The 17,177-nt window shown below is 35.5% G+C and overlaps 2 protein-coding genes across 2 annotated transcripts in view; both read right to left on the bottom strand.

Annotated features, from left to right (window-relative positions):
- Nucleotides 1–249: 249 nt before the first annotated feature.
- On the bottom strand, nucleotides 250–11,840 carry LOC123310871 (ATP-binding cassette sub-family C member 4-like). Its single transcript, XM_044894556.1, has 18 exons — nucleotides 11,541–11,840; nucleotides 9,694–9,939; nucleotides 7,094–7,295; nucleotides 6,804–7,029; nucleotides 6,169–6,720; nucleotides 4,653–5,164; nucleotides 4,494–4,598; nucleotides 4,244–4,443; nucleotides 3,444–3,891; nucleotides 3,200–3,350; nucleotides 2,196–2,302; nucleotides 2,020–2,143; nucleotides 1,742–1,915; nucleotides 1,504–1,631; nucleotides 1,207–1,452; nucleotides 1,044–1,137; nucleotides 561–735; nucleotides 250–510 (listed from the first exon to the last, which is right to left on the bottom strand). The coding sequence occupies exons 1-18, from the start codon at nucleotides 11,612–11,614 to the stop codon at nucleotides 264–266; spliced, it is 4,011 nt and encodes a 1,336-aa protein (XP_044750491.1). The 5' UTR covers nucleotides 11,615–11,840; the 3' UTR covers nucleotides 250–263.
- A 3,983-nt stretch (nucleotides 11,841–15,823) lies between these two features.
- LOC123311779 (ATP-binding cassette subfamily C member 4-like) overlaps nucleotides 15,824–17,177 on the bottom strand; it is a 42,660-nt gene continuing 41,306 nt past the window's right edge. The window contains exons 14-15 of the mRNA XM_044895871.1: nucleotides 16,751–17,166; nucleotides 15,824–16,673 (exon numbers count right to left, since the gene is read on the bottom strand). Coding sequence (XP_044751806.1) covers nucleotides 16,388–16,673; nucleotides 16,751–17,166 — 702 coding nt within the window. The 3' untranslated portion in view covers nucleotides 15,824–16,387. The remainder of the gene's footprint in view (nucleotides 16,674–16,750; nucleotides 17,167–17,177) is intronic.

Below are 17,177 nucleotides of genomic sequence, written 5' to 3'. Positions count from 1 at the left end.
TTCAGTAACTATATTGAAAGTACGTGGGTACGTGTGAGAGTCTTCATTGGATTAAGAAAGTGAAAATTTTCTTCTAGATAATATTTTTGTTCCTACAGTAAGATTCTTAATCAATTATGAAATGCTTTTGATTTTTAGGCTGAAAAAGTAGCTTTTAAATCAAAGGACTCAAAATTGATTATGAAACTGGCTTTTCAGGTGTTCTGGCAGGTACATGGTACATATGAAACAATGTTGGCTTCTTGAAAATTTGTTTTTTATTGTTAGCTTTTCCAAGTCAATTTATCCGATGATTCTGCAAATTCAGAACCTGACCCTTCAAGTAGATTCTTGAAATATCCTTTTTCCTTCTGCAACAAAACGAGAGGATGATCAAACTCTACCGCAACTCCATCTCTCATCACAAGAATTCTATCTGAATTCATAACAGAATTCAACCTGTGCGCCACTGTTATCACAGTTGCGGAATGGAATTTCTTTTTTATAATTTCCTGAATTACTTCATCAGTCCTAAAATTGAGGTGTGAATATTGATTTAATTTGTTTTTTACAAATTGTACCTTGTATCCACGTTCGCTGTAGCTTCATCCAAAATCAGGATTTTGTTGTCTCTCAACATTGCTCTCACCAGGCACAATAATTGCCGTTGTCCTGTGCTCAAATTATTTCCTCCCTCGGTAAGAGGAAAATCCAATGATGGTATAACCTTCTGGAGTCCAACCTGCGAAAATATATCTTCTCATTATAGTAAAGCTCTCACTGAGGTAGCTAAATTTATTGATTCGATGGAAATTTCAAGATTCAAGAATTATCAACTCATTCATTCATTCATTGCTGTATCCCGTTACCGAGAATAAATCTACAGAAAGACTCAAAATTGAAACTATCGGTGCGATCAAACTTGTAATTTCTTAGGGCTACTTGCGACTGTGTGCCCTGCTGTTACTGAAGAGACCCAACCGTGACCTACAGGTCCTTCCACACTCCGGGCATGGATAGTCACCATAAGGTACTTACTTTATGGTGACTATCGCAGAACACACCCCTTGACTTCAAGGGGTGTGTTCTGCGATAAAAATCAGCGTAAAAGCTTTGTTGCGAAACCATAAAAATTGAATGACGATATTTTGTCGCCCACTACGATGGTGCAATGATTTTTGAAGACCCTTTATACACAAATTTATATATGTTCTTCATAGATCTCACCTCGCCCAGAATTTTCCAAATTCTTTCGTCTGGAAACTCGAAATATGGATCGATATTAAATCTCACTGAAGCTGAGAAAAGGACAGGCTCTTGAGGTATTACAGCTATCTCCCGTCTTAATTTCTTAAGTGCTATATCCTCTATATCAACACCATCTATAAATATTTTGCCTTCTATCTGTGCCAACCTGAATAAAACGGTTATTATAGACGACTTCCCAGCTCCTGTTCTACCCACGATGCCAACCTGAAACCGACAAGTAATTCCATGTACCAATGTCACAATTTCAGCTCTCACCTTCTCAGAACCAAGTATTTTCAGGTTCATATTCTGCAGAACCAGTTTCCCTTCCTCAGAATATCGGAAGTTCAAATTCCGGAACTCGATCTCTCCACTATTTGGCCATAAACGAGGAGGAAAATGATCTTAAAGAAAAATCAATTAGAATAGAGCTGGTTCTTTCAATTTCGAATTTGTCACTGTAACAGGGTTACCACCTGTCAATATTATCCTCAAACAGTTCGCATTACTGTACCGTTGGACTTTGTATCTTCTTCCTTCTCCATGTTGGTGTAATCCAAAATCCGTTCGATATTCGTGAGATAATTCACAGTCTCAGAAAGAGTTCTGATACAAAACTGGAATAATCCAACTGTTGTCATGGAATGAAAGATGGCTAATCCAATGAAACTGCCACTTATATAAGTATCTGGAAGAACATCGACATTGATGCCTTAAGAATACTTCAACAAGTCGAAATATAAAAAACTCGTCTACCTTACTTTGTTTCAGCATAATAATAAATATACTTACATCTATCTAGAATGACGAATAACAGTATCACACAGCTCACAAATGAAACACACAATAGGTCCAACCATAAACCAAATGCTGAAGTGCAAGAAATAGCCAAGTAAGAACAAGCGGTATGTACATCCTGCAAATTTGGACTTAAAAAAATTCTCATGGAAGAATAAATATTAATTCACCTGGTGACGATCGAATTGTGGTATTAAGAGTTCTTCACACTTGGTAGCCCGTATGGTGGTAACTCCATCGAAAGTCGATGTCACGTATGAAAATACAGGAGATTTCACTGCAAAAATAATTAATGTCAGCAGAGGCGCGGTGATACATCTCTTCATTTAGGAAACAGAAAGGAAGCAGTATACCTTTTATAATGTTACCTACCTAATAGCTCGAGCTCGACTAAATGAAAATATTGTTGAAAATACGGGATGTTCAATATTCAATGTGAGTCTTTCTACTTTGAATTCTCAAAGGACAACAAGAGTGGTATTTTATGCCACTTTTGCGGTTTCCACATGACAAATGAAAGGTAAGACCTTTCCTTCAAGCATATTATTCAATATCGATTAGAGATTTTCAAAATAACAGTGGCCTCAAGCGTCAAGGCTTCTCCATTGAGAAACCGCCCATCAAGCCTTTTGAGTATTATTATAGAAGATAGGTTTGTATATTATGTCTAAACGGAGATCGCGCTACTGTCCGGCAGTATACAGGGTGACAATTTAAAAACCTGCCAGGCCAATTATGTCGCGACAAAGATGTTTTCAGAGAAAATGCCGGAACAGGTTAGTTTTTATTCGAAGGGGGACATATTTTGAGCAAAATTGTAAGCTGAAATCTCCTCAACCCTAGGTGTAGGCGCTATCACCCCTTAATTCTTAATAGGCAATAGGGGGTGAGATTTACATCAATTGAAAGATCAAATTGCCACCCTGTATAGCGCATCCAGATATTGTGTCTGGGAAGGGTAGTGGCAAGTTTTGGACGCTAACTTTCCGCAAGACCAAAAATCTTCCATTATTTTTTTGTAAATTGTTTGAAGTATTTTCATCCGGTTTCAAAGATTTAGTGAGGAAAACTTTTTCCTGATAATTACCCCCAGTACCCTCCCTCCACCGTGGATACGCTCGTGCCTATCATTGTGTTTGTACAGTTAGAATCGCTTAATTCTTCGTTAACTTACTAGCTGTTTCAATTCTTCTGAGAGTTTTCACTGTTATGAGGAACCATTTCCTTATTTTCAGCATCATTAAAACCAGTGGGATTATCAAAATCAACATCAAACTATTAGAGATCACAATGAGGAACATAGAACCGAGTAGGATCGGTATCGACTGCAAAAAAAATTTATTGAAGGAAAGAATAACTGGTATACTAATAAAAAAATATATATCTCTCAGTTAAAACAATCATAAACAGGTACATACCGCTAAAACATTTAGAAGAGCCTTTGGAAATAGCTCGTCCGCCGCTCCCATGTCTTTGGAGAACCTATTTAGTATGTTGCCAGGTGAAGTATTTTGAAGTAACATTAAAGGGGCGTTCAATAAACTCGAGAACATTTTGTCGTGCAACTTCTGAGATGCTTTGATACATAAATGAAAGAATAAAGTTGATCTTAGCAACATAAATATTATTGCCAGTAGGATTATGATAATATAAAGAGTTCTCACGGCTGATGTTTTCAGTAAAATAAAGGAATCATCGTCTACGAATACCGTGTCAGTCCATTGACTGAATGTTGAATCTTTGGTGGAGTAGAGAAAACTAGGGCTTTTTCTGTTCCCCATGTTCGAAATATTGCTCCTTATTCCGTTGACAGAGTGCTTTGGATACTGATGGGAAGCAGAGAGTCGAATATATTCTTCCTCGGACCTGAAAAGTAAAATTTTTCTTGAATTCGTCAGTTCCAGAATACGTTCCAGTTATTTTCCAGTTTTTTTTTTTTGTCGCAAATCAAAATTCCGATCTGTTGGATGTATGTACATAACAATGAAAAAACTTGTATAACTCAAATCGTCATTCGTCATTCGTCATTCGTCATTTATCTTTAATGTTGAAATTATGATGGAACTAGCCAAGCATAACCCTCCGAAGCAGAACATCTACCTTCAAAGTTCCATAGCCTTCCTGACGATGAATTTATCACAAACTTCGTTACTAATCATCAATCAAAGTTGAAATCGAACGAAAAAATTCCCATATGTTCGAAAAATACGATACTCACCATAATGTTAACCAATAATCGGACAAATTCATTGACAGCTGAGATAATAATAGAAGGACTAGGAAGATAGCAACATTGGTCATATGACCTGAAAAACTTATGTATTTCCAAATCATCGAACCTTTCAGATTGACTATATCTTCCACTTTAGAAACATTTTCTTCTTCTGTCAAATTCTTTCTTTCCATAGCCAACCCTTCCTAGAGAAATACTAGTTGAATTAAATTGAACGAATAAAATAAACGCTTACATTTTCTTCGACGTATGAATTTTTTCGAACAACATCTTCTTTGAAGTATGTTTCCAATTTTGTTTTAAATATATCAGTAAACGTGCCTTGTTCTTCAACATATCCCTGTGAATGATACCTCATTAGCCTTTATAGAAATTTCACGTTTCTTTTACAGACCTTTTCCAAAATAACAATGTGTTCCACGTTCATCAAATAATGCAACTGATGTGTTACCAGCACTCTAGTTTTTCCTTCCAAAAATTTCAAAACGCACTCCTCGAATATATATTTTCCTACTTTTGTATCAAGAGCGGATAAAATATCATCCAGAAGGTAGATATCGGCTTCTCTGTACACAGCCCTAGCCAAATTTATACGAGCTCTTTGACCACCGCTTAGAGCTACTCCTCTACTTCCAACAATAGTCTGGTCACCATATTGAAGCTGTTCAAAGTCTTCAGTAAGACTACATGCTTCGACCACCCTTCTGTAGCGGGTCTCGTCCATTTCTTGATCGAAAATTATATTCCTCCGAATGGTACCGGAAAATAACCAAGGTTTTTGTGAAGTATATGACACTGTTCCTTTTATTTTCACACTTCCTTTCGAAATCGGTAGTTCTCCGAGTAGAAGTTTGAGCAAAGAAGATTTACCAGAACCTACTGGGCCAACAATGCCACATAGGCAACCTAGAGAATGCATCGCCGTTAAAATATTGTATAATCTATGTAAGGGAGACATTTTCGGAGTGTTGAGGCAGCATAATATAGAATCAGTGAAGTTAATATAGCGGTATTCCTTAATCCCTTTTGTACTCAAAGTAGTAATACATGTAAGGGTACAAAACTATTAAAACTAATAAATTACAATAATATCTTTCAAAAGCTTGTCCGTTTTATCATGAAATAAACATAGATAATGAGAACAAAAGACAAAAAAATCAATAGATAGTTTTTTCCTGCGTGATCCTACACCAGAACATTATCATTTTGACCAAATGTTTGTAATTTTGAGTGGAAAATGAATTCAATCGATAAGATGGACTCATTGATGAAGAATCCGCAATCAATTTTTTTCTTTATTTGTGGGTGAATTGAGGGGATATTCATGATGCACCACCTCGAGCTCGATCCTTTCATGGTCGTGTGAAACACCCTACGAACGTCGCAAAGGCGACAACCGATAAGGGTATGCTCTCCAGCCTCCAATTTCTACTTGAAGTAGTTCATACAGTATCTTTTGAAATGCTTATAGAATCGCAGGAGAGGGCTTTGGAAACAGAAGGTTCACAAAATTAGAAAGTAAGAGTAGGTACAATGATTAGATTGGCTGTCACTATGATATTTGTGCCCTTCAGGTACAGCAGTACTACTAAGTTTGGTGCTAAAACAATGGACCCTAGTGGGCCTTGTGTATAACTGCTTGCTCCTTCAATAAAACTGTATTTGGTTTCTTTGTGAGACCAGAATAAGTCAGGCAGTTTATCACCAGTCCTAAAAATATCACGACAGTTGTTGTGGGCCCTTCAAACAATGCCATCAGGTCAAATTTTTATTAGATACCTTACTGTTTTGAGTAACCACTAGAGAAAATGTAACTTATTATACATTCCAGTCTATACCTATCACATGCATCCACTAACTCTCCGATGAAACAGACTGAACATTTGTTATGACTAAGATCCAAACCTCACCTGGAGAAATCGAGATAGAAACATCATCCAGAGCTGTTTTCTTCTCCTCCCAAAGCGCACTGACACTTTTCAAGAGTACTTCACCTTTTGCTATATTTTCTGCTTTGGTTTTCGAAGAATCGATTTCTTTCAGCAGGAGAAATTCTTCGAGTCGTCTGGTAGAGACTAAAACCTCCGATCCAATTGTAATAGCTGCTGGCAGCATTGTCCCAAGAGAATATTGCAAAATACGGAAACAAATTGAGACTGAGAAGACCACATCTGTGGAAACTGGAAATCCAAGCAAGGAGTAGCACACGACGGTGACACAAAGACCTAACCTTTCTGTAACAAACATCATACAGGCAAGTATTCCTCTTATAAAGGAAGTCTTCCTAATGAAACGCAGCTCTTCCAATCGAATATTCTGTACGAGTTTTTCAAAAGCTATTTCCCAAGTGTACATTTTGATGAACTCCATTCCGGAGAATATTTCGTTCATGAGTTTCACCCTGAGGTCAGTTTTTTCCGCTGCCTTTCCTCTGTAGACTCCAGTGAGGTAACCTAGCAAACCTGGAAAAATAATATAAGATAAATTTGATCGAAAACCATATTTGAACTCTAGAATGCAAGAAATACAAATAGTGAAAATTTACCTTGAAGTGGAATCATTATTATTAACAAACAGCTGATACCAAGTAGAGCACCTAAACCGAAAAGATTCCAAATGACAAATATGATCACTGCCAACTGGATCGGAGTCATCCAGAGAAAGTGAAAAGCCTGTATAGCTGTTTCAAACCTTCCTACATCGTTGGACAGTAAATTTATCACCTGTCCAGAAGATGTGGTCCATAATGACTCTTGGTTCAATCTCAATATCTGCAACATTTTTTCGAAATAATGTTAGGGGGCACACTTATTCGATTTTTCTATATAATCTCACTTTTCTATAGATCAGGGAAGAAACTGCTATTCTGATTTTAATGGCTAATAGGTTGCTACCACGTACTGTATGATGTAGTAAAAATGATGAACATAATAACAAAAGCGACAATCCTCCTCCATAAAATAATATTTCCATCGCCGTATAATTTTTGTTGATGAATAATCGAATTAAATTTGATAACATAAGAGGTTGCAATCCCCTGAAAAATATTTTGTTTGTAATGAAAAATCTGTGAATTAATTCAATGTATACCGAATAGAATACAACTTTCGTTATAACAAGGGATTCGAAGAAATAAGAAAACTACTTCTAAGCTTTTTCATGGAAGCTCTGGTGGCCAATTTACTATCATAGTCCAGTCAAAATAGTCCAAAAAAAGTGCTGAGTTTACATTAATTTTCAACAAGCTGGATTTTGGTATAAGTTTTTCATAAGATATTACGAACACTATACAGGGTGTTTCATTGGTAAATGAACATACGGTAACCTGAGCTAGGGCTACCTTAGGTGAGTCCAAAAAACCCATATTAGATAGGTCTAATCAATTTCATAACCGAGATACAGGGTGCTTCATGTATTCACCTAAAATTTGAATTTCTCATAACTTTTGAACCAACCGGTATATAGTGGGTTGATATTTGGAATATATGATTCACTTACACAGGTCGATAGATTAACATTTAAATTTTTATAGAATTCCAGGTCCGTATTTGAAAAATATGGGACTTCTTCCAAGCTGGAATTCAACACCCTGTAAATTAAAATTTTGGAATTTGATTGAGAGATTTGAAAAAAGCAGAAAATTTTCAATGAGATTCAGTAGATTTCATTGTCCCGCACGTCATTTTGGTCAAAGGAAACTCCAGGGAAAGATCAAATTGAATATTGGAATTCCTCTAATCTTCGGAAAAATCGTACATTGTGATCAAATTGGCTTTTTTGTCCCACTTATTGCACATTCGTATTTCATAAAATTGATGATTCCTCAGAATACTGAGGAATCATTTCAAGTTATTACCGGAAAAACATGATTGATTAAGAAAAATTTATTCGAAGACAACAAGGATGAATAAATAAATAAAGAAACAATAAAAACTTTACGTAAATTAAATAAGGTGCTCGAAAGTACCACCGTTTTGCGCAATATACATTCTTGCCCTCTTCAAGATATGTCTTATACTTTTTTTATCATGTCTGGATTATTGCGTAATTCATTGCAGGCGTCTTCGATACGTTTCATGAGAATCTCCTCATTCCCTATTTCAGATGAGTACACTGAACTTTTTAAATAACCCCAAATAAAATAATCAACCGGATTGAAATCTGGTGATCTAGCGGGCCAGGCATGCCGGTCTACCTCTACCTATCCACATATTTGAAATGTTCTGATCCAAAAAATGTCTGACCATTACTCTGAAATGCGGTGGAGCTTCATCATGCTGAAAATGCATTCCTGCAATGTCCGTACCTTCGAGTAATACAGGAAGATGATTTTGGAGGAAATCTAAGTAAAGCCGTCTTGGTGTTGTGATCAGAGTGCGAACTGAGTGTCTTGCTCACTTAAATCTTACTTCAAAAACAGAACTGCAGTGGTACCACGATCGATCGACAAGCTTTCGACAACTTATCGATGACGGATTCGATAAGGTGTTGTCGGCAATCTACTTACACCCGACAGTTTTTGTGTTAACAAGATGTTCATACAGTGGAAAACGATGATCTGTGGTACAAATTTCCACCTACTCGACTAGATAAGGTAGGGAAAAAAGGGGAAAACGCGATTACTGTCGAGTCGTGCGCTTGTCGTGAGCTTGTGGTACGTACTCAGATTGTAACCAGAATAGGCAAAGAAAACATTTCTCACTTCGCTTTCCCTGGAGTTCTCTTTGAGCAAACTGACGTGCGGGACAACGAAATCTGCTGAATCTCATTGAAAATTTTCTGCTGTTTTCAAAAATCTCCATGAAATCCAAAAATTTTGATATACAGGGTGTTGAATCCCAGCTTAGAAGATGTCCCATATTTTTCAATTACGGACCTGGAATTTTTTGTAAATTTAAATGTGAATCTATCGACCTGTGCAAGTGAATCATATATTCCAAATATCAACCGACTATACTGGTTGGTTCAAATGTTATGAGAAATTCAAGTTTTAGGTGAATACATGAAGCACCCTGTATCTCGGTTATGGAATTGATTAGACCTGTCATATATGGGTTTTTTGGACTCGCCTAGGGTAGCTCTAGCTCAGGTTACTGTATGTTCATTTACCAATTAAACATCATGTATACCTATCGATCACAAATTTTGGTTTTTCGTCTATATCTCTGAAATGGTCAGGGCTATTCGAGAAAAGAACGCTAGGAATTCTTCACAAAAAACATCTTTTTTTTCCAGGTGCACCCTTCTCGAGTAATAGCGATTCCAAACCGTTGCTTAGTCTCACTCTCAATTATATGCACCAAAATGTTATTCATAAATTTTCAGACCCAATTTTCAGGATTTTCAGAAAAAAACTGTTCATTCGTTCTTTCGAACAGCTCAGCATCTATGTATTCCAATAGGCTAATAGAAACACCGAGAAATATTCGACTTACTTGATGACAACGTAATTGAAAAAAGCTGTTATAGCTAATGGGCAATACTCAGTGTAGAAAACTTTCATTAATATCTTGAGTAAGCTCGGTTTTGAACTCCTTTTGCAGCAAATTTTGGTTTCCTCCTTCCATTTCTCTTCCAGATAATTTCCATTTATACTAGAACTATGAGATTCGGCACATCGATATATTTCTTTCAGTTTAATCTCTTTTTTATTGCATTTTATGATACACTCTGAAGTCCACCTAGAAAAAATTGATTTGAAGGAAAGAATAAACCCTTTTATGAATTTCTGGTGAATATAACACTTTCATTGTCAAAAGTTTTCCATAAACGTCGAATAGGTCATCTTTGTGAATCGACCTGTTAATGTTAAAAATGTTTGATTCCGAGTTTGTAGAATCGACGAAAGTAGCGTCACAAAAATTATTGCCACCTATATCGAGTAAGACTCATATAAAGGTAGTTTATTTTGAAGATAATACACTTTTAATTGAGGGGAGACTTGATGGCACTAAAGAAAGTAAGCGGTTGGGATACATTAACAGTAATAGCTAAAGGGTATGTTAATGAATCGGTAGCACACAAAACAGAAATAGCTGCTAAGGTGTGTAGGACGTTGGGTTTGGGTAGTGCTGAAATAACAACTGATTTGGAAATTTGCGACCAAGTAAATCAACGGCACTTGCGTCCATGGCAGAAAAAAGTATAATTCCAACACCAGAAAATTCGCATACTTCAAGAAATAGGTGTGTGAATTACAATGCAAATTCAATAATTGTATAATTTGATATACCTAAGGAAAATATGACATTTTTATAACGAAATATTCCTAAATCAAAATATCTACCTTTACTTATGTGTATACAGGGTGTCTGTAAACAAATGCGAAGGAGTAATAAGGAGATGATTCCTCTATGAAAATAAGCAGGGGTAGTTTCTATAAAATTTTTTCGAAATCGATCTCCCTTCCAAGATATAGCCTTTGGAAGGCGATGACGAGTTGACAGTTTTTAATTTTTTTTACGGGTTCTAAAAAACACTGAGTCATAAAACTGTACATATAATATGAAGCACTAAGTAGATATTACTCACACAATTTTTTTCGACCCCTTTTTAATTTATTTTTGCTATAGACAGACAATATCTTAGGATATTTCAGTCTGTGGAACACTCAAACGATGAGATGGAATGAAAACTGATCAGAACTGCTTGTAAGCTTCCATTTATTCTGAGAAAAGTATCGACTGTATCGAAATTTCCCAAGAGATTTTTTTCTCCAGATTTGAATGGTGAGAATTTTATTTTTCGAAAATCTATCCTACGAAAACAATTTTTGAAGGAAAATCATAAGGGGTTTTTATTTTCAACCCCTAATAATAAAGTTATGAGATCTAAAAAAATCGTGTGAGTAACATCTCCTTATTTATAGGAACTACCCCTGCTTATTTTCATGGAGGAATCATTTTCCTAAGTCCTTCGCATTTGTTTATTTGTTTACAGACACCCTGTATGTGATAAGATAACATTGCATTGAAGTCTTCGGGTGAAAAGTACTAACACTTTCTTGGGGAAAAAAAGTAATTTCATAAAGAGTGGTAGGTATTTGATTAAACCTGTCAGCAGAGATGAAATGTTAAACAGAAAAAAATATTTTTTCGCATATCTTTTGTTGTTATCGCGAAAGCAAACAGGCAATTCTTGGACACAAATATATCTCCTATTTAAAACCAGTGATCTCCGTGAGAAATGAATAGGTTATTCAGATTTGTCCAAAGTTGTTTTTTCCTTTCAAAGTAAATAAATAAACACAACTAACCCAATTATGTGAATATTGGATACTTACAAGAAACAGAGTTTGGAAAATAATGAAGCACTTATTTCAGGATTGGTTGTTTCAAGCGGAAAACTCTCATCCATTTCAAATCAATAGACCAATGCACAAGTGTTACTTTGACGATTTCGTTCAAATCTTGAAATTATTCACGAAAGACACAAATGAAATGTGAAGAATTCGACGATACCAAAAAGTCAATTAATTCCAAAAACCAGTTTTCACATGTACATTTCTTCTTTTTCCGGGAAACTGAACCTCCGATGCGCTACTCCGCGCAAAGCGATAGTTCAATATAAAATGTATATCGTGCAAAATATATTCTCCAAGAAGTGTAATTACAGGTAATAATGGTACTTCTAGTGCATAATGCATGACTGGATCCACCACAAGGTTGAATAATGTTTTTCGACTAAAAAGATTCAATTATGGTTTATCCGATCTCTGCTATTCTTTCTTGAACAAAAGGATGAATTGTTGGTAGTTTATGGCTTTTCTAAATTTCATCTATGATTACTGTGATATAATAACACTTATATTTGTCAAGGTCAATAAATCCCTCATTTACTGGATATTGATTAATCAGAAAACATTCCGGTTTTGTTGAAAGAATAGCAATTAATGCGAAGATAAAGAAGTACATAGGTACCTTATCTTGAGTATAGCACATACTCAGTGACATTAGAAGTATTAGGTACACCCTGAAGAAATATCTTCAACTCGTTCATTTGGAAACAGATGATCATTTTAACCTGAAGCATGCCATGCTAACAACTTGAATATTCTATCTTTGATTATTTCCGGAAAAACTAAAATCTATACTTTATCAAAAGGATCCTAAATGATTTATCAAAAAAGTCCCTGAAAGTCTGAACCCACATAATAGTGAACGTTCTAAACATAGTAGCAAATGAGAATATAATATGGGTAGGCGAAATAAATGCATAAACAATAAATGCAAACAAAATCCCAGAGCGATGGGAGAAATACAAAATTGGAGGAGCAGGAAACGTGAAACAAACATCAAATATAAAAAGGTTCTGCACAAAATAATCTGTGACGGAATATAAAAAAAACTTGCTACTACAGAAAAATATTGTACAAAGAGAAAAAAAGGAGAAAGTGTCAACATCAACAAGGTTATAATTATGAAAAAATGTAATTATTTCAGACACAACAAAGTATGTAGGTATATATGGCAAATCACAATTGCAAAAATAATTCAGACATTTTCTAAATTATCATTACAGGAATCATTATTCATTAACACTATAAAAACACTTCTGTAGAAGTAAAGGCTAAACAACTATAAAGGGCTCACGACCAAATGAAGATTGGAAATTCATAAATAATTTTAAATTGATAGCATAAAGAAATTCGGAGAACATTATGAACAGGAATTGGATTTAAGTCGCTCTTTCTATGAAAAAACATCTCCAACAGGTTGTTTGTACAACCCTTTCTCAGTATTTGTTCCTCAGTAGGGACATCGGTTTTCAAGCAATCATATATGTATATTGTAATTGTATAGGGGAAAGTCGAATAGCACCGGAGAGCGGGTATCATCGAACATTCATCGTTTTCTTGGATTTATCATGTTACCCCCTCCTCTGAATGGCCAAACGAACTGATTCTATACAAGCCCAAACATATCTTTAGTTAACCTTGATATTTTCAGCCATTTAGGAAATAAACCTTAAATTGTGATTTTTTGTAATTGACACATATGGATAGAATAAACTTTGAGGCCTCCCTTCTCTTGATTGGTAGGTGTTCAGATGGTCTCCTAGGCATAGTGCAAGCAATAATGAGTAGTGAGAATAAAAACGTGTACAAATACCGTGCATTTCAAATATCTCCCCAGACAATGGCTAATTGATTTCAAGGTGAATGTCGGGTGTCACCGGACACAAGCATGTCGGGTATGACCGGACAAGCATAATTGTCATTATATAGGTTTTAGAAAATCTCCTCAATACCAAAATACTCCAACAAAGATCAACGAACAAGATACTTTATGCTCAATCCACCAAATCAGAAACCAATGGTCAAAAAGAAAATATTTATGGTGAACAAATCCACAAAAAAATGTTTGTGATAATCTCGAAGACACTTTGCCAGTTTCGAATGCTGCAGAACACAAAATAGTTTCAAAAAAATAAGTGAAAAAAGTGCACTCCCTTATAAATGACTCGGAAGAGAAAAATGAAAATGAGTCTGAGGAAGTAAAAAAAAATTGCACGAAAGTTCGAATCAAAATGTTTCAAAACTAGTTGAAAAAAAAAACCAAAACTAAAATTTTCATCCAACGAAAGAACACGAGAGCAGGAAACTCATTTTCTCATTAGGCATGAATGTTTCGACGAAGACTAGATCCAGTGTTGTGGGCAGAGACAACTAAGGTTGTCTCTGGTTGTGAGTGCAATGGATGGGTCTATGAAGGATGCTCTGATGTAGAAAAGGGTCATACGTATTACAGGTAAGATTATTGTTGAAATTTAGCTTTTTTCAGCAGTATCTACAATTTTTTTTCGTGTCCGATGTTACCCCGCTAGTTTTGAAGAAATTTACTTCACTTTATTTTCTTTGAACGATGTATGTTTATTTTATGAAGTGTATGTTTGTACCTTTCCAGGACATGTGAAGTATATGTGGAATAATCATTTCATACTAAGTTTTTTGGAAAACTTCGAGAATAAATTTATGTTTTACTATTTTCTCGTCCGGTACTACCCGACTTTCCCCTAAGCATTTGTCCTTCTCAAGGGAGGTCAAATTTATAGAATCGAATATACTTATCTCCGGAACTCTGTCTTTATATAAATGGGGTGGGGAAATAATTTTGAACACATTTTTTCACTAAGGGATAAAATAGAACCTATGGAACAGATTTGACAATTACCAATTACTGTGGATATGGAGATATGGTCGAAAAGTTCTTGAACTCGATGAAAAATGGAAAGTATAGTGGTCACAGAACTTGTCCCATTTTTATATTATCGGCAAAGTAGTTCCAGCAAAACGACCAAGTTCGACGTTTAGTATTCGTTATTTCAGATATTGCCTGAGATGTTTTCCGGCAATCTTAACGCCATTGATATAAACAAGCAGAACCCGAAATTCTCTAGATTTCAATTGTTTCTTTCGCGAAAAGACTCGCTCTCGACGAATGCTATTTCATCTAGGTACAATGAATGATATGCCACCTTCTTCAGTTGTTTAATAATTGCGAATTGATTTAAAGGTTTTTTTTGTACATCGAATCATCAGGTTTTAATCCATATAGTAACAATCGTACTTTCGAAGTCAGTTATGTAAAATTTAACTTTTTTTGATCTCATCAATGTTTTAACAATCTTGTTTCAATTTTGAGCAAATTTTCATCCATATGTAGCTTCAATTTTGGTTCGATTTTTAGGATCATTATAGTCGACCGTCAAGTTATTCAAGTATGAAGTATGATTGTGTCTATGGAAAACAGCTCCCCAAATTTTCGACCGTAAAGCTCCGTTTATAAGCTCAAGCCCAAAGATTATAGAGACTCTATAATCTTTGCTCAAGCCCATTTGCGCAAACTGGCAAGTGGCAGGTTGTAAAAGCCGAATTGAACGTGTGTGAACTGTTCGGACTAAGGACTAACGAAGTTTGCTTAAGGTTGGTGCGTTTGAATGAACGTCTAAACTGCTTTCACACGTTCAATTCGCACAAACTGCAAGTTTGCGAAAATGACTTGAGCGTGTAAACAGACCTTTAGGTCGTTATGCGTACGGTAAAAACCGTCTGAAAACTTTCATGCCCCTCCATATCCTATATGCTGATTGATTGGCCGTATGGCGATCAACAATCGCCACCGAGTTTGATTTTCGGGGCCAAAGTGTATTTGAGCACTTGTGAAGAGTCCAATTCATATTAATTCATTTGTGGATATCGGGAAAAAATCGGATAGTGTGAAAGAAGGCATAAGGTAAAGACTTTGCCTTATGGTCTTTGTGTTCTCCCCAAGATTGTTCGCAAAAAAAATTCCTTAGTAGATCATGAATATCTTATTCTTCATCAACAAATAACAAAGATGGTTGATTGTGGTGAACCTATTGAAATATGGATGCATATAATTGATATTCGAAAAGTTTTTCCTATGTTGCAAACAACGTCATAAAAAGTCAGGCTGTATATGTTGTTCTACAACACATAAAGTGTATTATTGTTTATCTCCATTTCAGGGAATGATTTGATTTGGGTAGTGGAAGAATCTATTTTTCGTTTTTGGTAGGTTAGAATAATCAAAAAGAATAATATATTTCGGAAAAATTTTATTCATTTCTCTTGGTATAGTAAAAATAATTGCTTATCACTTAGTTTCAATTTGTTTTGAAAACTAATACTTGAAACACTAATAATGTATATTACAATATTTACAAATATTTCTTAAAAACTAACAATCACTGAGGTTTTGGTTCCAAGGGCACTCGATTTTTGAAATTATAAGTACTTTGAAGTAGGTATTATACCATCTATAATAAATTATTGTGAAGTGCGATTTCAGACCACAGTTATTTTAATTTAGATTTATTATATAAAATTCATATCATCATTTTCTTTATTAAATATGGGTTGTAGAAGGCACATTGTTCAAGTAGACTTTTGGTCTCCACATAAATTCATTATTCTATATTCGATCGAGCTTTATTTCTGCAGGAAATCTTCACATCTGCAGCTGCCAGCAATTCCCAGCTCGAATTGAAGTAGGTACATACGAATAACTCTCAATGTGATATATCTATCTCATCAAATATATAGCATTTATCATAATCTCTTGATATCACACATAGCACCATAAATTTCTTTTTCATATGTTCCATTCATCTCACCACATTCTCATGCAATGCCCTCAGTTTTTGATAACTTTGTTTAGCAATTCTCTTCAGTTGTTCGCTCATTGCTCTCCCAGTTTCGGCTACCATTTTGTAAAATATTCCGTCCGGATTTTGCAATAAAATGAAGGGATGATCGTACTCCACCACAGTTCCAGAGTCCATGACCAGGACCTTGTCCGAATCCATAATGGTGTTAAGTCGATGGGCGACTGTGAGCACAGTGCAGTCCGCGAATTTTTGGCGGATTGTTTTTTGGATAAGAGCATCGGTTCTAAAATGGAAAATTTATTGTTAGATACTTAGTGACTTTATTTATGGTTCTGAATTTCGATTGGCATCAATACTTACTGAGGATCCACATTGGCAGTAGCTTCATCCAACATAAGTATTTTGTTGTTTCTAATAATAGCCCTAGCTAAGCAAATAAGTTGTCTTTGACCAACGCTGTAATTAGACCCCCTATCCATAACTCTCGTTTCCAATCTGTTCATAATATTGGCTGGATCTTTCAATTCAACTTCGTTTATAGCTTTATAAAGCAAGTTGTCATCGAACTCTTCAAATGGATCTAAATTATACCTCAAAGTTCCAGAGAATAGGACGGGATCTTGCGGTATTATCGATATCTTAGACCTTAGGGTCTGAAGAGGAAGATTCTTGGTATCTATATTGTCTATTTCTATATGTCCCTCTATGGGGGCCATTCTGAACAAAGCTGATATGAGTGATGATTTTCCAGCTCCGGTTCTGCCAACTATTCCGACCTGAAATATAC

This window comes from Coccinella septempunctata, chromosome 4 (assembly GCF_907165205.1).
Source record: "Coccinella septempunctata chromosome 4, icCocSept1.1, whole genome shotgun sequence".
Classification (NCBI taxonomy): Eukaryota; Metazoa; Arthropoda; class Insecta; order Coleoptera; family Coccinellidae; genus Coccinella; species Coccinella septempunctata.
Note: the sequence above shows the minus strand (reverse complement) of the source record. Positions and strands in the feature narration are given on the sequence as shown.